This window comes from Haplochromis burtoni, unplaced genomic scaffold (assembly GCF_018398535.1).
Source record: "Haplochromis burtoni strain Fernald_Lab_line unplaced genomic scaffold, NCSU_Asbu1 Contig_348, whole genome shotgun sequence".
Classification (NCBI taxonomy): domain Eukaryota; kingdom Metazoa; phylum Chordata; class Actinopteri; order Cichliformes; family Cichlidae; genus Haplochromis; species Haplochromis burtoni.
The window spans coordinates 162,918-181,875 of NW_024582709.1; the positions used below are offsets into that span (position 1 = coordinate 162,918).

Sequence of the window (18,958 nt, forward strand, 5' to 3'; positions counted from 1 at the left end):
GACCATTTGACATGGTAAACAGAGCAAAGTCTAAGAGGACTGAATTTGAGCTGAGAAGCATAATTTATTTGTTTGGGGGTTTTTTTGTTTGTTTTTTTTCCTTGCTTGTGGAAAATTGACATCCATCACTGTCTGCATATTGCTGTGTATTCCCATTGTAATATTTATGGCTCTCTACCTTTAACATAAGTGGGCTTCAAGATGATTTAAAAAAAAAAAATGCAATAAAGACAGTTAAACACTCATACAAAATTACAAAAATAAAAAATTGGCTGAGTTGGATTTTTCTTCCACTGACTATTTTTAACCTAATATGCATGCAGAAATAATTATTATTTTGTCACATTTATTTATTTATTTATTATATTTTTTATATTATGTTATTTGTTGTCATATTAATAATACGCTGTATAGTGATATTTGAAAGCTAATTGTTTATACTATATATGTGTTATTGTTTGTCTCAGAGGGCCTAGGGTGTTGACAGGTTTTTAGGACCCATTTGCGTAAGAAGAATCTTAAATGGTGTTGAATTTTTTTTTTTATGCTAATCCAATATTCATGTTGGGTAAGAACACACTGGTTTATCAAAATAGAAAGCAAATTATCAGAAATAAATTGAGTGCTACCTACTTTTATAGAATAAAACTTATAAAAGCTTTCCATATGTGGATGCAAATCAAATATCTGAACAAATGACTCAGTTTAATTTTCACCACAGGAAATAATTTTATGATCAGTCCTTTTATTCCAAACGGAATATTAGCATAACCTGTTTGGCAGAAGATCTGTTAATTGTTTAGGTCAGGATGAAATGTCTGCCTCGCCTCTGTGTCTGCACTGAGGTAAAGGTTAACGAAATCACCACTGCTGACAACCTGCTGCCATCACCCACTGGGCCTAATGAGCTGGAGCTCCGCAGTAGCAGCCAGCTTTACAGACTCGCACACTTCTATTTGCACAGTCATACTTACAACTATGCTAAATATGCAGATAAACATTTGCAATTACACCATTATGCAGAATGTGCTAAATATTCTATATGTATTTATGCACAGTTTGATGTTCATTAAAAGGTCAAATCTTTTTTTTTCTGGTGTCTTTGTACACAGTGTAGACGCTACACATATCGTTCTAATTTATTTCATAATGACAGTATGCCCTGCAGTGGATTCTGATGTTGGCTTGTATTTGACTGCTTCAGTGCATCATTTTAACATCCGTTGCCGATGATCAGTATTTTTCTAAAACTTAACCTCCTGACTGTTGTAGTGTTGTTAGGATTCAAGTCTGAAAGCTACAGAGCACATTTCCACAGTTTGATTATTGTGTGGGGAAAAAAAATCCACTCTTGATGTTTATCAGCATTCATCAATGAACACAGAAAACTGTAAAGTACATTGTGGTTACAATCATTTAAAACTGAAGCATTGTTGGGCATCCATTTTGCCAGAGACGTACTGTATGCTTCACTGAACTTCAGATTGCTGTTTTCTGATGCAGATGGTGTTTTTCTGCAAGTGTGCAAGACTGATAGTTGTGCTCAAATTTGCCCCATGTTAATTCCCTTACTAAAAATATGTTTAAGTCGGACATTTCTTGGAAAATTGCTCCTTTTCAGTCTTTCTTGCATGCCCCGCCGGTATACCTAGGATTTCACAGTATAGCACACTGCCCCTGTACTGACAGATGGATTGTGCTAAAAAGGCAAACTTTTTGTTTGCCTTTTGTCAGAACTAAGAGAACATTAGGTTACATGATCTAATTTCAGTCTTCTGGATGAAGCCAGTAAATGTTCATCAGTGGTCACTTTTCATTCTCACCAGACTCCTGCAATCTGGGAAAATTATTGTACAAGATAGCATGTTTAACACCTAGTTCCAGAGAACATTTTGCAGCAGTGAATCTGTGCTTGGATCAAATAACTGCCCTGCTAGACTATAGGCACCAGTTTCAATCCAGTGTCTGGCATTGCTCAGTTGATGTTGCACAATGAAACCGTGACAGGGGAAGCTGCTTTGCTATCACATGTCAGACTCTAGTCTGTTTTAAGAAAGGGATCCTGCTTACGCTATACAGAATTTTCACATTTGCTGTGCTGTTGTAATATGACTCAGTTCTGCCAAGTCTGCATTTTACATTCCATTGCCGCGTTAAACCATTTGAGTGGAATAAATATATTAGATATCTCTCCTGTAGTTTATTATGGTTTGGTTTAGCTGCTTCTCTGTGCAAGCTGGCAGCCTAGCTACAACACAAGTGTGGACATATTTTAGAGATCCATAAATACCCATAAACATTGGCTTTGCTGTGGTTAACACAGCAAGACTGAATGAAAAAGGCTTTGGCAGACTGTGTGTGCGCTGAACTCCATATTTCAGTTGGCACTTTTGCTCTTTTCACAATGTTATTTCAGCGTAGCTTCTGTAATGTTCTGAATTATACATTTATTTTTATTATAGCTGTCAAAATTGCTTGTGCTTCGCTTTAGTGTTTTCCTTGTATTATGATGACTAGTCATTTCCCTTGTATATCATGTCTATCTAACACCATCATAGCAAATCGCACTGAATTGCTGTTAGCATCTTCCTCCTTTAAGTAAGCTAACCCACACTCATCTACTATTTCTGTTGCATTACTGATTACATTAATAGCAATAATAATTCTCATTCTCCATTCTGTTTGTTTTCTACCAATGTGATATGAGAATAATTTTTCTTTTGGCACATTCAGACTCTTAACCTTTGTTACTGATTGTCTTGCAGGGTAAACATGCAAACCACACAGAGCATCTCCCACCTGAAGGATATGGTGAGTATAGCCTTTCTGCTCTTGATTTTCTAAATATTATCTTACCAGAACAGCAAGGAAACAGAAAGATAATAACACAAAACTAACTGTGTCAGTTGTGGTTAGTGAAGGGACAAAGGACCGCAAAAGAAAAAAGGCTGGCACAAGTTTAAGTATAACAATGCTTGTTATTTGCCTACTAAATAACAATATAAATGTGAATTGTAAACCCATATTTGACAGCTTTCTAAATCATTTTTTCTGTTATAGTGACAGGTGATATAATAAACTTGTTAAGCACTGTCTTTGTTTAAGCCTAAATAGCTATAATTTAGAACCAGAATCTAGAAAATGAATATTATTTAAGAAATGCTCCCACAGATTTACTTAATATTATTATTATTACTACAGATTTACTTTTGAATCTGACAACAATAATGTCATAACAGTAAAGTAATTTATCAATTTTACTTCTTTGCAGTCCAACCAAACCCAGCAGTGTTGATGGGGAACCCTATTCGGGCATTCACACCACCTTTGGGTGGCACACCAGCTGGTATGGGCAAGTCACCTAGTCCTGTGCAGAGGATAGATCCGCATACAGGTGCCAGTATCCTCTACGTTCCAGCTGTATATGGTGGAAACATGGTCATGCCCATGCCCCTGCATGTAAGTTCACTGGTGTGGTGTGTGTGTGTAATATTGTATTTTAAAAAGGAACCTATAAAACTGTTTGCTTCTTTTAGAAAAGTGTCAAAAAAACGCACTGCAGATATCTGTAAATGTATGTCCTTACTATTTCAAATAAGTTGATCAGTTATTATGGTCACAATGATAGTATTAAAAATAACAATAGCTCCCCTGCCTGATTTCTGTGTACCACAGGAAAACATTTTATTGAAATGTATTTTTTTTTCTTCTCCCTAAGCTGCCCTGGCCAGGTTACCAGAATCGCTTTGCTGTGGACCCTCGCATCATGGGTCATCCAGCAGCCATGGCTTACAACTTTAATCTGCTGCAGCCACCAAATAGAGGCTCCCCCATTCCTTATAGTGGGGTAGCACACCCCTCTCCTCTAGGACTAGCCCAGCCGAGCCCAGACAAAGAGCCTTCTGACCCCATCAGAAATGGTTTGCCTTGACTTTCTATTTCTAAATCAAGAGATCAGTTAAAAACTCTAATCCAATTTTATGCCTTCATCTAGCAATGTGGAAATGGCAGTGTAAGTCTTTTTTTAATTTGTTTTGTTTTTGACGTCTTAGGTAAATTAGAAGGATGTTCAAAGTCAGAGCAGAATCATCTTCAGACACCAGAAAGAAAAAACACAGACATGAAGGAAAAACAGGCAAGTTGTTGACATTTAAATGTTTCTTTTTTGGGTTAAAAGTAATTTGTCTGTTTTATTTGTACCCAAACCCACAACATATTTTGCAAAAGCAGTGATAAATTCCTTGTACAACTTATGGTGTTTTTATACCAGTGTTTATCCTTTTTTTTGTCTAGGGAGATTTAGACTCAGGCCAAAGTCGAAGTCTGGATTCACAGACAGAAAGCCTTGTTGGATTTCCCAATCCTCTGCTCCACCGAAAAGACCCCTCAGCTGCCCAAAGACCTCTTAATTTCCAACTTGCGCCACCTAGTACACCCTTTCCTTCAAATCCAATCAGTGGAAGAACCTTCCCCCAGCAGTATTCAGTCACTAGGCTTCCTTATCGGGTTAGCCAGCCTCAACACCCAGGGATGGCCCAGCAAAATCAGCAGCAGCAACAGCAGCTCAGTCCTGCCTACACTGGTGGAAGCCATAATGCGTCTTTTTTCAGTGGCCCTATACCAACTCACAGACCTGTCCAGTCCCCGACTTTGAATGGGCCAGACTCTGGAGGAGTAGAGGAGATGAGTAGCTCTGTTAGGACTCCAATGGGCCACCCAGGAGGCCACCACTCAGGCCTGTCACAGCATAACAGGGTCAGCAGCTTTGGGGATGAGGGACAGGATGGAAACCCAGGAGATGGTTTGGGTGAGTAAACACCATATTTACTAGTAATTTAATTTTAGTTAGCTAATGAATTGTGTTACAAAGGAGGGAGCTGAATCTGATGATGATGGAAAATTAGCATCTTATTATTTCTACTTAGAATTTTCATTTAATTTGAGTCTGAGGGATTTAATTCATCTCTTTTTTTCATATAGACATTTTTTCAAGAGATTCTGAACTTGGTAGTCATGTATTCAGAGATGGTTCTGCTTATGCAGATGTTGAAGTTTGTATAGTATCCTGCTCAGGATTGAAAGGTGCTTGCACGTTCAATCAGACTGGTTCCGTTCTCCTCAAAGAAAACTTTCTCTGAACTTTTAAAGCAACAATCTCCATGGTTGAGATGTGAGGAGATTGTTTGTCAAATAGTCAAATTTCACATTCCTTTTTTGGATTAGAATGTGCAGCTTTCATATGTTTAAAAATATGAAAGGGTAAATATTTGATTTTGCAGTACATTTAATATATTGAATATTTATTCATAGAGAATCTACTTAAAGGTATTCTTAACCATGCTGTGTATACTAACCCTGCAGCTCATATAATTATGCAGAATACATGAATGACTCCAAAAACTAACCAGACCATTGCCCTTTCAGATCTTCAGGGACCCTTGGCTCTAGAGGCCCTTAGCCAGCAGCAGCAGCAGGCAGCTAGGCTGGGCCAGTGGGGGGAGGCAGCAAGCCCTTTCATCCAGGCCAGTGTTGCCTTTCCTCTGCCCCAACAGCTTGCCCACCTTGCTCAATCCAACATGGCTCGCTTTCCCCATCAGCTGCTTCGGGCAGGTAACTGGGGCCTTAGTTCCAATCTGGATGATGAAGCTGTTCCTTCTGCCTCGACCGGGCCAACTTTCAGCAGGTTAGACTGGGCACTAGTATGTTTTATAGTCATCTGTAATGGTCTACTAACTTGATCTCATAGAAATATTATAGGTTAAATATTGGACTTGTACTTTTTTTATATCATATGTTAAGCACAATTAGTTTTTTTTTTCTTTTGTTTTAAAACAAAATACATAGTTCAAAAAAATAAAAAAGTAAACAATTTTCATTTCTAGGTATCCAGGTCTCTTGAGAGAGATGGCTCCACAGGAACAGCCTGAGCCCAGGGAAGCAGTTGAGATGCAGCCCCCACCTCAGTCTCGCCTCCTCCAGTATCGCCAGTCCCAGCCCCGTGGCTCGGGTGACCCTTCATCCTCTTTAGGTGCCATTTCCAATCAAGCTGGCCCTTTTCCATCAGGACTCTACCCCCATGACACAGGTCGGGATCTACTGAATGAAAACCTTCTTAACAGCCAAGGTCTGCAGCAGCACCCAGGGAATCCCCTGTACAATACTGGTAGCTTTCCACATCAGCCACCAGCTCAATCTGCCAGCCCCCCTCCTACCCAGGTCAAATACCTTCTGCAAGAGGCCCAGTGGCCCCATGGTGGAGCTACATCAGTGAGCCCACCACAGCAGAACCCTCTGATGGGGAATCAGGGCCACGGCCTTCCTTATGGACTGCCCATCATGGCTCACCCTAGCAGGCAGGAGCAGGTTCACCTGATGCAGCTTCACCATCAGCACCAGCAGCAGCAGCAGCAGCAGCAACAACAACAACAGCAGCAGCAACAGCAACAGCAACAACAAAATCAAGGTCCAGATCAGGAGCCCTACCACCCATTATCCCCCAGAACATCAGCAGCCACAGCACATCACAATGTAGATGAGGTAAGGGCTCTTCATTAATGTGGTATTCAATAATATTTCAGTGAAATTAGCAATGAGTCTGAACTGCCTGAAGTAGCATCTCTATGCTAAGGTTATTCGTCCAAAGCAACAAAGTTAAGGGGGCACAGCTAAAAGTGAAGGCACAAAGATCCCGTTCATCCAGTTACTCCAATTATGGGCGGTGATGCCCAGCAGACAGCTGTGGGGCTACAGCTGCTTCTGTCAGATCACTTGCCATCAGATCAGTCCTACTCCAACTTCTAGTATCCAGATAGATGACTTATTAAACGAAAATCTGTGCAGTTGTTTTAATGTTGGAAATTAATGCCTAGAGAAGAAAAAAAATTGTATTGCCTCAGGCTCTAAGCATTTTAACATGGGAGTCTTTAAGGATACACTCAAACTTGAAGTACCAGAGGTTGTTGCTTGGTGTAAATATCATAAATAATACTATTTGGGAAATTAATTAGTAAGAACATTATGTAATGCTAATTAACCATATGGTCATATTAATGGTAAGCCAGTATTCAGCCAAATCAAGTTATTAACTGAAACGCTGTTTCACTCTTACTGCTCGCTGCTTTCTTAAAGTAGGGATTTCAAACAGCCCTGGATTATAATACACCAACAGACAATGGTGGATAATTGTGGGCTTAAGGTTTTGTTTTTAAGTCACCCAAATTTTAACTTACAAACAAATTAAAATAAAAATCAATATGGAAGATGTGTTACTGTAATGCTGTTCTACAAGAAGTAGCTAAACTAAGCAAGGTCTGGAAAAGGTTGTTCTCTCTTATTACAACACTGAGAGCATACATTCACTTTGTTGTCAGTCACTGGGAATTTAAACCAATTGAATACTCTTTGTAGTCACTATATATCACCTTCTGACCTTGTTTTTGTATCTGTGTTTACAGTATGAACCCAGAGGTCCAGGGCGGCCTCTTTATCAGCGCCGTATCTCGTCCACCTACCCAGATGAATCATCTCCAGCCAACACCCACAATACCCTGTCACAGCAATCCCAGCCTTGTGCATCAGATACCCAGGACCACCCTCATCCTCACATACAGCATCATCAGCACCCACACGCCCCCTACAGCTATCCTTCACATGACCACCTCTGGCCAAGTAATGGAGGCGGTCCGGGTCCGTTTCAGAACATTCCATGTAACGGAGCCGGCACGCTCGCTCAGCATCGGGACCTTCTAGGTAAATCTTTCTGTTTTCAAGCCCAATTTCCTCTTCACTTGATTATTTGGATTGTTTTGAGATAGTTGTTTATTATATATGCTAAATTCTGTGTCCGTGTCTCATTCACCTCTCATAACCTTTGGCTGCCTTCCCATATGACAGCTTCCAAGGCCCTTCGTCAGGCAGAGGAGCATGCAAAGGCAGAAGCCACAGGAACACAGCAGACACATCCACACTCCCTCAACTCCCTTCAGCATCAGTTTCCTCCTCTCATGCCCAACAACAAGCAGCAGCAGCCTCAGCCTCCCACCGAGCCCAGCGAGGGGGCTCCAAATTTAGGCAAACAGCCTACCATGTCCTACGCGAGCGCTCTTCGCGCTCCACCTAAGCCCCGGGCAGTTCGGCCTGAACAGGTCAAGAAGAATAGCGACCCCCTCTCCCTCCTACAAGAGCTGAGTATAGGAAGTTCAAATGGTAGCAATGGGTACTATTCCTATTTTAAATGAGTGTCACTTCTCCCACATAAGTGAATAAGTAATAATTTAAAAAAACAAACAAAAAAAACAAATAAAAAAGAAAATTATAAAAAAGGTAAAATCATTTCTAAAAACACAAAAATTGTGCAAAGTGCATTTACAAGTTGTTTCTATCAGTAGGTTGGTTTTATGCATTTTGTTTCATTTAAACTTTTTATTTTTAACAGTCATTTTTTTTCCTCCTATTTCACATATCTGTGAAGAAAATAAGTATATATAATGAATGCATTACTGGTATATATACATACTCATTATGTATATATGAATATATACTTATATTATCTACACTTGTATATGTACGTAATGCTAAAAAAAAAAAAAAAAAAAGCAAAAAACAAACATAAAAAAAACAAAAAAAGCTCAAAAACAATGGTGTCTGTTGGTTGACCACTTAGCTCCCGCTTGTATTTTTCCTTATTGAAGTTGTTTTGCGAAATAAGTATGTTTTTATTATTTTTTTTATTCCTCAGTTTCGAGTGGACATTACTTATTGATTTTCATACTACTGTAGATGTAATGGACATAAGCTAAGTGGTCAACTGACACAGAAACTACATGGAACAGTGTATAGAAGTAGATAAATTTTGCTCTAATATGTACATATAAAGAAAAAATAAAAGACTGAATCGTATGCCACAGACATGTCCTTAAATTCCTGTATCATGCTAGATTTGCAATATGAGTTTTAAAGTTTTGTTTTTCCTGTTTTTAGCTTCTGATCTTTAATTCTTAGACATCCTTACCTGGGAATCATCTTCAGTCATTTTTAGTAGAAAATGTGATTATTTATGGGGGAAAAAATTACAAATATCGATTGCATATTTTAGCTTTTACCAGCTTCAACATCAAAGCAGCAACAACTGTTTCATTCCTCCTCTCTTTGCGTTAAAGATCAGAGAACACCATCCTTTTCAGTGATAAGATTATCCTAGACTGCTTTGCTTGTGGCTGACACGCAGTTACATGAATTCTTTGTTGTTGGTTTTATTTTATTTTATTCTTTGTTTAAGACCGCCATTGCATCGTGGACTTACTTTGCAACTCTTGTCCAACAGTATGACATTGTTTCAGTATAATTACTGGAGTGAAATGGTTTGTTTGTTTGTGTTTTGCTATTGGGCAGAGTTCTGTTTTTATTGTGTTGTTTTATTTGAAAAGGTTGCAGTACTCTGAAGGCTTGTGTAAGTGAAGAAAGGACAGTGAGGTCAGAGTAGTGTGTCTAACAGGCAAACTGAGAAGATCTAGAATTGCAGTCAGATGTTTTTGAACACACTAAATTATTGGTCTTACGTATGTTGGAACTTAAGAGTAAACACCCTGAAATGTTGTAGGTGTGAGAACTTTTTTTATATATATATATATATGCTTCTTTATTTTCTTTATAATAACAATGAATAGAAAATTGCCCAAAGTTGATGATAGACCCGTTATGTTAACCTGATCTCAGATGATTTGCCAGTTTCTTGCCACTTAGTTTTAGGCCAGAATGTCCAAAGGTTTTGAAGATCCTTAGGAATAAATATTACTTACATCTTTTGTTGTTTTGTCGCAAACATTGGTCATTGATCATTTCCAGTCCTGCTCAAAGTCAGCAGCTTTTCCATGAGCTGGGTATTTTGGAAATTCAGAGTATGTAATATCAACCTTTAAAAACTGCTGAATGAAGAGTAACATAGAACTCGCTGTTCAGAAACCTTTGACTGTTTTGCTTGTAGGGTGTGAATATAAAGAATGAATCGGAAATATTGGGTTTCCTCCTCGTGGTTCACAGAACCTTTTTATTCAGATTAGATATATTAACGCTACTGCAGTAGACACGTTTCATTCTCTTTAATCTAACTGAAATTGCTCTGCTCGTGCTTTGCATTTCACTACGACAACATTTTTCTATATTTGTAACATCTTAATAAATTACAGGATGAATCATGCCGCTGAGTTACTCAAAAGGAGTTGACACACAACAGGAAGACACACGTACGTGCACATGAATTTTACTTGAAACCCAGCTGATTTGAGTCATGTGGAAATGAAGTATAAAAAGATGCTCGCACACTGTATCTGCCTATTTTATTTAACAAAAAAAAAAAAAAAAAAGCGACAAAGCAATAGTGACAACAGTGGTCCAGTGCTCAGTCCTGTCATGTAATTCATGAATTGTTAACACATCACTGCCCCATCTGCAATTTGCTAAAAATAATAAATCGTCCTGCTGTTTCTTGGCTTCCACATGGTAGTTAATCTCTCATAAATCTCTCTAAAGGTCACTTCCTCAGAACCCCACTGCTAATAACTTTGTTTTCAGCAGAGAGCTTCATACACGGTATGGTTTCATTTTTGTCACATTCTAGCTCAAAGGTCCAGATTTTTTGACTTTGCAGAGAACACATACTTGTAAATATGCATTTTCTAGGTATTTACAAACAAGAACTTTGGGAACGCCTCAATTTTGTAGAAGCTGTTCAAAGAAGAGGTATGCCCTTTTTAATTATGCAAATTCACAAAACAAAGAATTCTAGAAATGGACAACAACAACCCGGTTGGTAGTTGCAACATCTTGGAACTTTTTTTTTGTTTTATTTTTTTGTTTGTTTTTTTTTGTTTGTTTTTTGTTCAACTCTTAAAGATGGTGTCTGGCTTATTAGGCAGAGGAGACATTGTGTTGCAGCTGTTACAACTTCTTTCACTGTACAATGTGTATTTTTAAGTACATGTTGCTGGATTAGTCCTTCCCTGTTTTCTCACCACTTCTCAAGCTGTACAACAATCAAAATGGATTTGTTTTTAAATGTGAAGTCTTTTTCTTTTCTTGCATGTTGAGATGATCTGGCTGGTTTTTATCCCTGTTTTTACCAGTTTGTATTGATTTATCGATGGAGGAAAAAAAAGAAGAGAAAAAAAAAAGCTTTTTGTTTAACCTACAGAGTCAGATTTTGGTATATTATTTGATGTGTACAATAACTTGTGACATTATCAACAAATCTATTATACTATTTTACTAATGTGTGAATCAAATATGTAATGGTCATGTTAGGTTTTTTTGGTTTAGTTTGTTTTTTTTCTTTCTGCAGTTAGTTGGCAGATGTGAAGCTGAGGTTGCTCCCTCGTGTGTATTGAATTTAAAATACTGTGTTTAGGTGATCTGTTTTCCACACAATAGTCGCTGGCTGGTCTCTGAAGTTGTGCAATACTAATATTTCACCACTTCTATTGATACAGTTTTGGTCTTGAAGCAGAGGAGATCGAGCCTTTTTGTTTGTTTGTTTGTTTGTTTGTTTGTTTTTAAAGAAATGCTCATTTCTTCTTTTTTTTTCTTTTTCTTTTTTCACAGCTCCCTGTCAGGAGTCTTGCTTTTGAAAGGAGACAATAAAAGCACTGTCGTGTGTGTGTGTGTGTGTGTGTGTGTGTGTGTGTGTGTGTGTGTGTGTGTGTGTGTGTGTGTGTGTGTGTGTGTGTAACAGTTTGATTTCACCTTCCAGAAATCACAGTCTGAGGTGTGTATTTAAGTGGGGGGACGACAAAGTGAAACCATCGTGTGTGTGTGGGGCACACTGAATGGGAGCAACCTTTTGCCCAGCCAGCAGAGAGCACTGTGTTCAGCTTTCTATAAGCGCCATCTTTTCCCGTTATCTGTTGGCTCTCCTCTGTTCTTCCCTCGCTGCAGTGAATCAATGGCTCACCGGTCCTCCCAGCTTCTCAGTCCCATTGGTTCCTTACTCGTGGGTACAAAACAATGGATAGATCTGTTTTGCTCTTCTTCATTTTAGTTGGTGGTGGTTATGATTCAAGGATTTTTGACTGTGTTTTAAAGGTTTATTTTCTTTTGTTTTCTTTTTATTTGTTTCTCTATTAAAGTGTTTTTATTGAAACTGTTTGAGTTCTGTTTCTCTGTCTTCTGAATTGTTGTGTAGTTGTGCCACCTGGGTCCAGATGGACCTTTACTGCATTAAATAACGCGGTCCCAGATAAGTTTTCCACAGCATTTCAAGATTGAATTTTTATTACAAACCTATAAAGCCAGTATATAACAAACACACTCAAAATCTAACGCATTCCAAACGTTGTTACTGCATGCCTCGTTCAGTGAAAAAAACACTAGAAGTACAGGAGGTTCACGTCAACAGCTGCCTCTATTTTAAACCACTGGATCTTTTTTTTTTTTTTTTTTTTTTGAGTGACAATACAACTTTAAAGTCAAGTCAAAGAAAACTTATTTTAAAAGTAAATAAACAACTGGATTCTTTCCTCCTCCGTGCAAAGATGGATGCAAGGCTGACACAACAATGACAGTGTGGTTCTTCAGATGCACCACATGTCAGCACAAAACGGTCTGAAATATGAACTCCTTGGTGCTCGAGTCTGTTTGCACAGAACAGCAGCCATTTCGTGAGTGACTTTGAGAAAAGTAAAAACAAATATTTAAGAGCCTTTCGGTGTGTCACATAACGTCAGCAGCTATATAACCTGACTTCTTTTTATAATGTATTTAAAAAAAAAAAAAAAAAAAGCCCAGTAGAGGAGAAGTTCTGTAAGTGTCTGGCTGCGAACTTCATGCTTCTTGTTCTCTTTTATATCCCCTTGGTTGGTGTTGCGCAATACAGGCTACACAGAAAAGGTTTATTCTAATAATGTCCTGTACATTTTTGCTTTTTAAACCCAGGTGACCTAATTTAGTTCAAATCCCCCACCAACTAGAATGGTCACTGACCAACTTTCACTCCTTAATGTGGACTGTTACGCTGTTACAACTGAATTATAAACTGCAAGTAAACATCAGCTAAAGTCCGTGCTCATGATCTGAAAATATAGTGCAGCTCCATCACTCTATTAGTTTGCCACTTGCATACTGTGTGATTGCACAGCGTGACATCATTTACAACCGAAATTAAATTCAATTGGCGCTCATCTCTCTGAAACTCTGCATGTAAGGTTACAATTCAGTAAAAGACCATGAATCTGTGGCTTTTTTTCTGTTATCTATGCTAACAGCGTGTATAGATGCAAATGGACATTCGCCACATGGGTCAAACGGGTCATAACAACACATGAAAATGAACAGAGACATGTTTTGTATCAGTTTGGCATTGAAGCTGTCAAGGCCTTGTATGTGCACCTGCTAGAACTGAACCTTTTCCAACATGACTGGTGCTGCAGACTTTGGGTGTTTAGCATTCAGCTTGCTACAGACACATACACCCAGACTCTGAGCAAGTAGTTTGCTCAAAGCTTTCCTTTACTCATGAAGTTCTGGACTTAATGTGCAATTATTTAACTTTAAATGATGTTTTTTTTTTTCTTTTATTTATCATTAGAGATTTACCATTTAAGCTATAGGCTAAAAAATGACTTAATTGACAGTATAAGAGGGCTTCTTGGAGTGATGCCATAAAAAATACAGAAGCACATTGGCTATGTACACGATATCATACATAATGCAGTACATAAAATCACCTGACCTGGATGTCAGGCCATTAATGCTCAAAATGTTTGTCTTTTTAACTAAGGAGTGACACATGGGGGAACTAGTAAGACCAAGGTCATAATACAATACCTTTTCACCAGTAAAAACATGCCAGCACTAAATCATGAGTTGGAGGGGGAAAGGAATATCTTAAAAAATACTACTAAATCCCATGTGAGAAATGTCAGCTCTTAGTGACGAGTAGAGCAGGTTTTAAGCAACTGTGGCCTACAACACAAAATTGCAGGCATTACAAAGGGCCGCTCTTTACACTGTGGTTTCTTCTCTGATGACAAGCTGATGTCGTTGAATCTAACATCTGTATTCAAAATAAAAGACAAGTCATTCTTTTCCTGCATTTGTCCGTATGTCTTGCTATCACTCAACTTGTTCCGGTTCGGCGTCCATGCAGGTTTCCCATGGATTCCTGGGCATCTGAGGCATGGAGAGGAACAAGAGTGCAATGCCACAGAGAAAGAGGAGGACAAAGCCAGTGCAGGCACAAGCAAAGGACCAGCCGTAGTAGTATTCGATCCAAATTGTCTCCTCGCTCTCGATCATGCGCTTCACTGACTGACGCATCACCTCCAGTGAGATGAATGCACAGAGACCTGAGAAAGAGAGTGATTAAACATTAGACACGGCTTATAGTAACACCTGTGGCACCCGCAGATTCCCATGCTCACCAAATATGAAACACACACTGAACATAAAAGCAAAACGACTGTGAAACAGAAACTGAACACACCTGCAAATGCAAAAAACATGCCAGCAGGTTTAAGGAGGTAGTCTCTTTTTTTGCCTGTACCAGTACATGAGCCCAGCACACAAAGAGAGCCAAGGATCATGAAGGCCAGACTGAAGATGGAGATGGCTGCAGCAGAGATGTTGTACTCTGGAAAGACAAAAAAAAGGTCAGAAAATGGTTCCCATGAAAAATGTCAGTCAGTTTTACAGTCATGTTGCAAAATTTCCTAGATCTGCCACTGGCGGATTAGTGCATGTGGAAATGGACAAAAAGCATCTGTGAAAGTCTCATTAATGCTGAATGACAAAGACATGACCTGACACTACCTGATACTTTAATACTGAAGTGTTTTTTTCTTCTACTTGTAGGCAACAGAGCTCCAAATCTGCTGTGACAAATTATTATTAACCTGTCATCCATGCCTTCGCCTCTTCAGGTTTTCTCGCTTTTCTTGTCCCTCTGTTGTCCATGAAGGTTTTTGGGCTCCAGCAGAAGACAATAATGCTTTTTAAAGAAACAAACTATATACTTTAATTTCTATTTATAATTATAAAGCAACTACAAAGTTAAACTTTACTCAAAAATTAAATAAACATTTTTTTTAAATTAAAAGACAAAATAATCTTTTTTTTCCCCGAAACTTTGCTTACTTTTACATCGAAAGTCTTTTAGTTTTAGTTGGTTTAGTTTAGTTAGGTTTAGTGTACGATATCACGAGATTATCGTACACTAATTTTGAAGTTGACTGTGTAAAAAAGCAAAAAAGACTTTTGTGAATGAAAACAATGGTGAAATTACTTAGCCAACGAAATTAACACTTTAGTAGCTGAAAGTATTGTTATTTTGTGGTATTCAGTACTCTGGTTAGTTTTTAGGAGTAGCAGGGCAGATTTAAAGTACACTATTGTGCCCAGGGTCATGATAACAGGGTGATATTATTGTATGGTGATACTGTGTAACTCACCATTTGTATTTGAACACTAATAGAAGTCCATGCAAAATAGGCTATGTCAGGTTTTGGCTATCTGGGCCTGTGACTAGACTAACAACCTGGGGTGGATGGATGAATGAATGCTTTGGGTCTTTAGATTAGTTCCCCAAAGAAAAACACCTGCTAACTCCTCCATTGCTTTTATTATAAATACAAGGTCTTTGAAATTGGGTGCACTAATATAAATGGATTCTGGTCTTTCATTTAGAGTGTACAACAGCAGCTGGCTAGGTTTCTGAGCAGACAGGTAGATAGGAACCCAAGCCTTTGATCTGTAGCCTGTTTGCCTGTGAACCATACCCTAGGGAGAGAAAGGCACCCCTTTGGGGGGGAAAAGCCTTCATCTTCTACTGGCAGGGGAGGATGGGCTGCACCCTGAACAGCTCTTTAACATAAACCATGTGTGTTAGAGGTTGGTGTCTAACTCAAGTCTGCAAAACCATGGATTCTCACATAGCGTGAGCAACATAGACATCAAAAAGCTTTCTGCATTTTATTCATACAGCACTTGCTTCACTGCACTGCTCAGAAATTTTTCAGCCTGCAGAAACATGAACTTCTCATGTGCTAAATTTAACCCTCCAACACAGAAAGGGGCAGTATTATGAGGAACTGGTCAAGCCACTTTCAAATTCACAGTGTTGCTACACATTGCAGTGATTGCTGTGAGATGTATTAATCTCTTTGGCAAGGTTCCTTTCTTTTAATGTGTACTGGAATAGGATTTATTTTTATTTTTTGCTATTGAGCATACACTTTATGTCACTCTCCAAATTTAGCAGATTAGGTATGAGTACATATTAATACATACAGTATCGGATGCATCAATATAACCACCCTGCTGAAAGAGACAGTTTAGAAAGAAACTCCAATTGTCTGAGCCCATTAACCTGATCATCTCTTTTACTCTCAACTTTTCAAATTTTCACTTCATTTACATTTTTACTGGGAGCATCCCTACATGCCCTAAAGTAGCTCACTGACCACACGTGTATGTTCAGACCACTAACGGCCTCTGCATGGGAGGGCTGATGTACAAGGAGGAGAAAACATACACAGCTGAACAAATGTATGTACAAGATATATTTTGCTAAAGCACAAAATTTCGGGACTTATGATCCACAGCTTCTGACCATCAGGGGAAACAACAAGAACTTGAAAAACTACTGAGGCAGACTATTGCATGTTATACAGAGAAATTGACAATAGATATTGGTCAGCTGGAGAAAGAAAGAAAGAAAAAAAGAAACAAGTCAGATTTCAGATAGGATTTCTCCCGTGAGATGTTCTGACATTGATAGACGGTCGAGTCTGCCTGCTGTGACACTGCCGACTGTGCTGTGGTCAGATGTGAAACATAACTGAAAACTTGAACCCACATGGAGAAAAGCAGCAGCAAGTGAGATCATTTGGAAAATCACGAAGCAACTGCTACATTTCGACTCGTCTGATGTTCACTTCACACAGAGGAAGGAACATGAATTCAGAGATGAAAGCAACTTATTATTTCAGTGTTTTAAGACAGAATAGGCCGAAGCAATTGCCAAAGGGAGTGAAAACAAACAAACAAACAAACAAACATACCTTTTTGTGTTTTATATTCAAATATCTCAGCATCCTGTCCTGGAGTGAAGTGCCTGAAGTAAGTGCAATTTTCGTCTGTGAAAAGAAAAAAAACAAAGCAAAACCATATTTAGTTTAATTTTCTCTTCAAATCTGCACAGAATATTTGTACTCTGCTTTGTACCAGCACATTACGATAAAACCACAACAATAAAATACAGATATTACATCCACATGTTAAAGGTAAGTTTAAAATTGATTATTTTTAGTGCTTTTGGAGTTCTAATGCTCTTATTGGGAAACTTTTGATTTTACAGATTTTTAAAAAGTTGGCCTCGTCTTGCAAAATTTTATTACAATAAACTTAAATGTCTTCATATGTAAATAAAAGCTCTACTGATAAAAGGCGAGAGACGCATCAAGAGGGTTGTGAAGCACAGACATGATTAGTTAATTCAGTTGGGACTCTGATGGGAGCCTTTAATTGCACACAGCTATGATGAGTCAGTGTGGTATTCAATATGTTGCTATGTATGACCAAAAACCTTCCCGGACTTGAATCTAGATGCTCAGTTTTGTCCATATAATCTGCCAGCAAATACACCAAATTGTCATAGTGCTTTTACCTTTTGTTTGCTTGTCATTGACTGGGTTGTTTGGTTGTTTTTAAATTCCTCTCAGATCAAGGTCATATTTGTCAATGCCTAATTTATGTTTTATGATTCATTTTTATTTGACAAAATTTCTGTTTCTAATAAGACAGTTTGTTTTTCTTCTTTCTCAGGTTTGCTCCACATTTGTTCGCCCCATTAGCTGCATTCACCTTTTGTCACACGCCTTTGGAATATGGTACTTGTATTAAACACTTCACATGGTCTCAGCTATAGCTTCCATTTTTTGTCCAAAAGGGATTTTACATCCCAAGATAATGTTACAATTAAAAGTGGCTTCCCTGCAGAACTTTCTCCTTTGTGTGGTTTGACTCTGGTTGCAGACATCGAGTTCAGTTTCTGTCATGCAGACGAGGTGTTATGCCTTAGGGATTTGCAGATATAAAGCCAGGCGTTATGCATTATGTGATCACATAGTTGTTTGAAAGAAGAAGAAGTCTTTGATGCTGTGCCAGGTAGAAATGTTATCCCTTTTAGAAACAGGCTTGGTGTACATACAAAACTTGATTACATTTGATGATCTACCACATTTTGGCCATTGGGATATTTGGCCAAAACATCGGGAAATACGATCATTCAAATAATTATAAACATTTGAATGATCATATTTGCTCAAATAGTGAGAACATTTATGCATGCAGCACCAGATCATCAGTTCTCTCATGCACAGTCAGGTGCATGTCCATGATCTCGACGGTATGAGGGCTTAACACACAGGCACATTCCTTATCCCAGTTTCCACACGCGCTCATCATGGGAAGTGAAATGCTTTCATGTGAAAATATGAAGTACTGCATGGTATGATTTTATGGTAAGAGCTTGATAGCTCACGCTGGGATAGCTTTGACATTCTTCTATTTCTCAAGAAACTGAGCTAAATGGGATGTCAGGTGCCCCTAAAAGGAAATAACAGGGTAATTTGGTGTAACAGGCGCAAATAGTATTTATGAATCATATTTTTCCAAGTCAAGTCAACAGTGCAATGTTCACACAAAGCTCCTTTGAAATGGCAAGCTTTTAAAGCCATGTGTCATACTGTGTGGGCCTACATGCAAAAAATAAATACATAAAAACCTTTTTTATGAATGAGGACAGGGACTGGCCATCAAAGAAAGGAAGAAAAAAAAACAGTGGTTGTTACTAAGCAACAAGCGCTGCTGTTTTTCACTGGAGAATGTGATAGAGGTTTGTCACCTACATGTATTTATTGAGTCAAACCTTGCATTCAAAACAGATGCTGGCTTTTGAACCCCCCCCCCC

The 18,958-nt window shown here is 38.5% G+C and overlaps 2 protein-coding genes across 3 annotated transcripts in view; one reads left to right on the top strand and one right to left on the bottom strand.

Annotated features, from left to right (window-relative positions):
* helz (helicase with zinc finger) overlaps positions 1–12,133 on the top strand; it is a 51,913-nt gene extending 39,780 nt beyond the window's left edge. For both annotated transcript variants that reach the window (XM_005942741.3, XM_042228772.1), the window contains exons 25-33: positions 2,766–2,811; positions 3,272–3,459; positions 3,719–3,920; positions 4,053–4,135; positions 4,294–4,807; positions 5,425–5,683; positions 5,883–6,537; positions 7,455–7,749; positions 7,894–12,133. In XM_005942741.3, the coding sequence (XP_005942803.1) occupies positions 2,766–2,811; positions 3,272–3,459; positions 3,719–3,920; positions 4,053–4,135; positions 4,294–4,807; positions 5,425–5,683; positions 5,883–6,537; positions 7,455–7,749; positions 7,894–8,237 (2,586 nt within the window). In that variant the 3' untranslated portion in view covers positions 8,238–12,133. The remainder of the gene's footprint in view (positions 1–2,765; positions 2,812–3,271; positions 3,460–3,718; positions 3,921–4,052; positions 4,136–4,293; positions 4,808–5,424; positions 5,684–5,882; positions 6,538–7,454; positions 7,750–7,893) is intronic.
* A 622-nt stretch (positions 12,134–12,755) lies between these two features.
* LOC102300562 (voltage-dependent calcium channel gamma-1 subunit) overlaps positions 12,756–18,958 on the bottom strand; it is a 10,409-nt gene continuing 4,206 nt past the window's right edge. The window contains exons 2-4 of the mRNA XM_005942740.2: positions 17,049–17,123; positions 14,474–14,620; positions 12,756–14,336 (exon numbers count right to left, since the gene is read on the bottom strand). Of these exons, the coding sequence (XP_005942802.1) occupies positions 14,104–14,336; positions 14,474–14,620; positions 17,049–17,123 (455 nt within the window). The 3' untranslated portion in view covers positions 12,756–14,103. The remainder of the gene's footprint in view (positions 14,337–14,473; positions 14,621–17,048; positions 17,124–18,958) is intronic.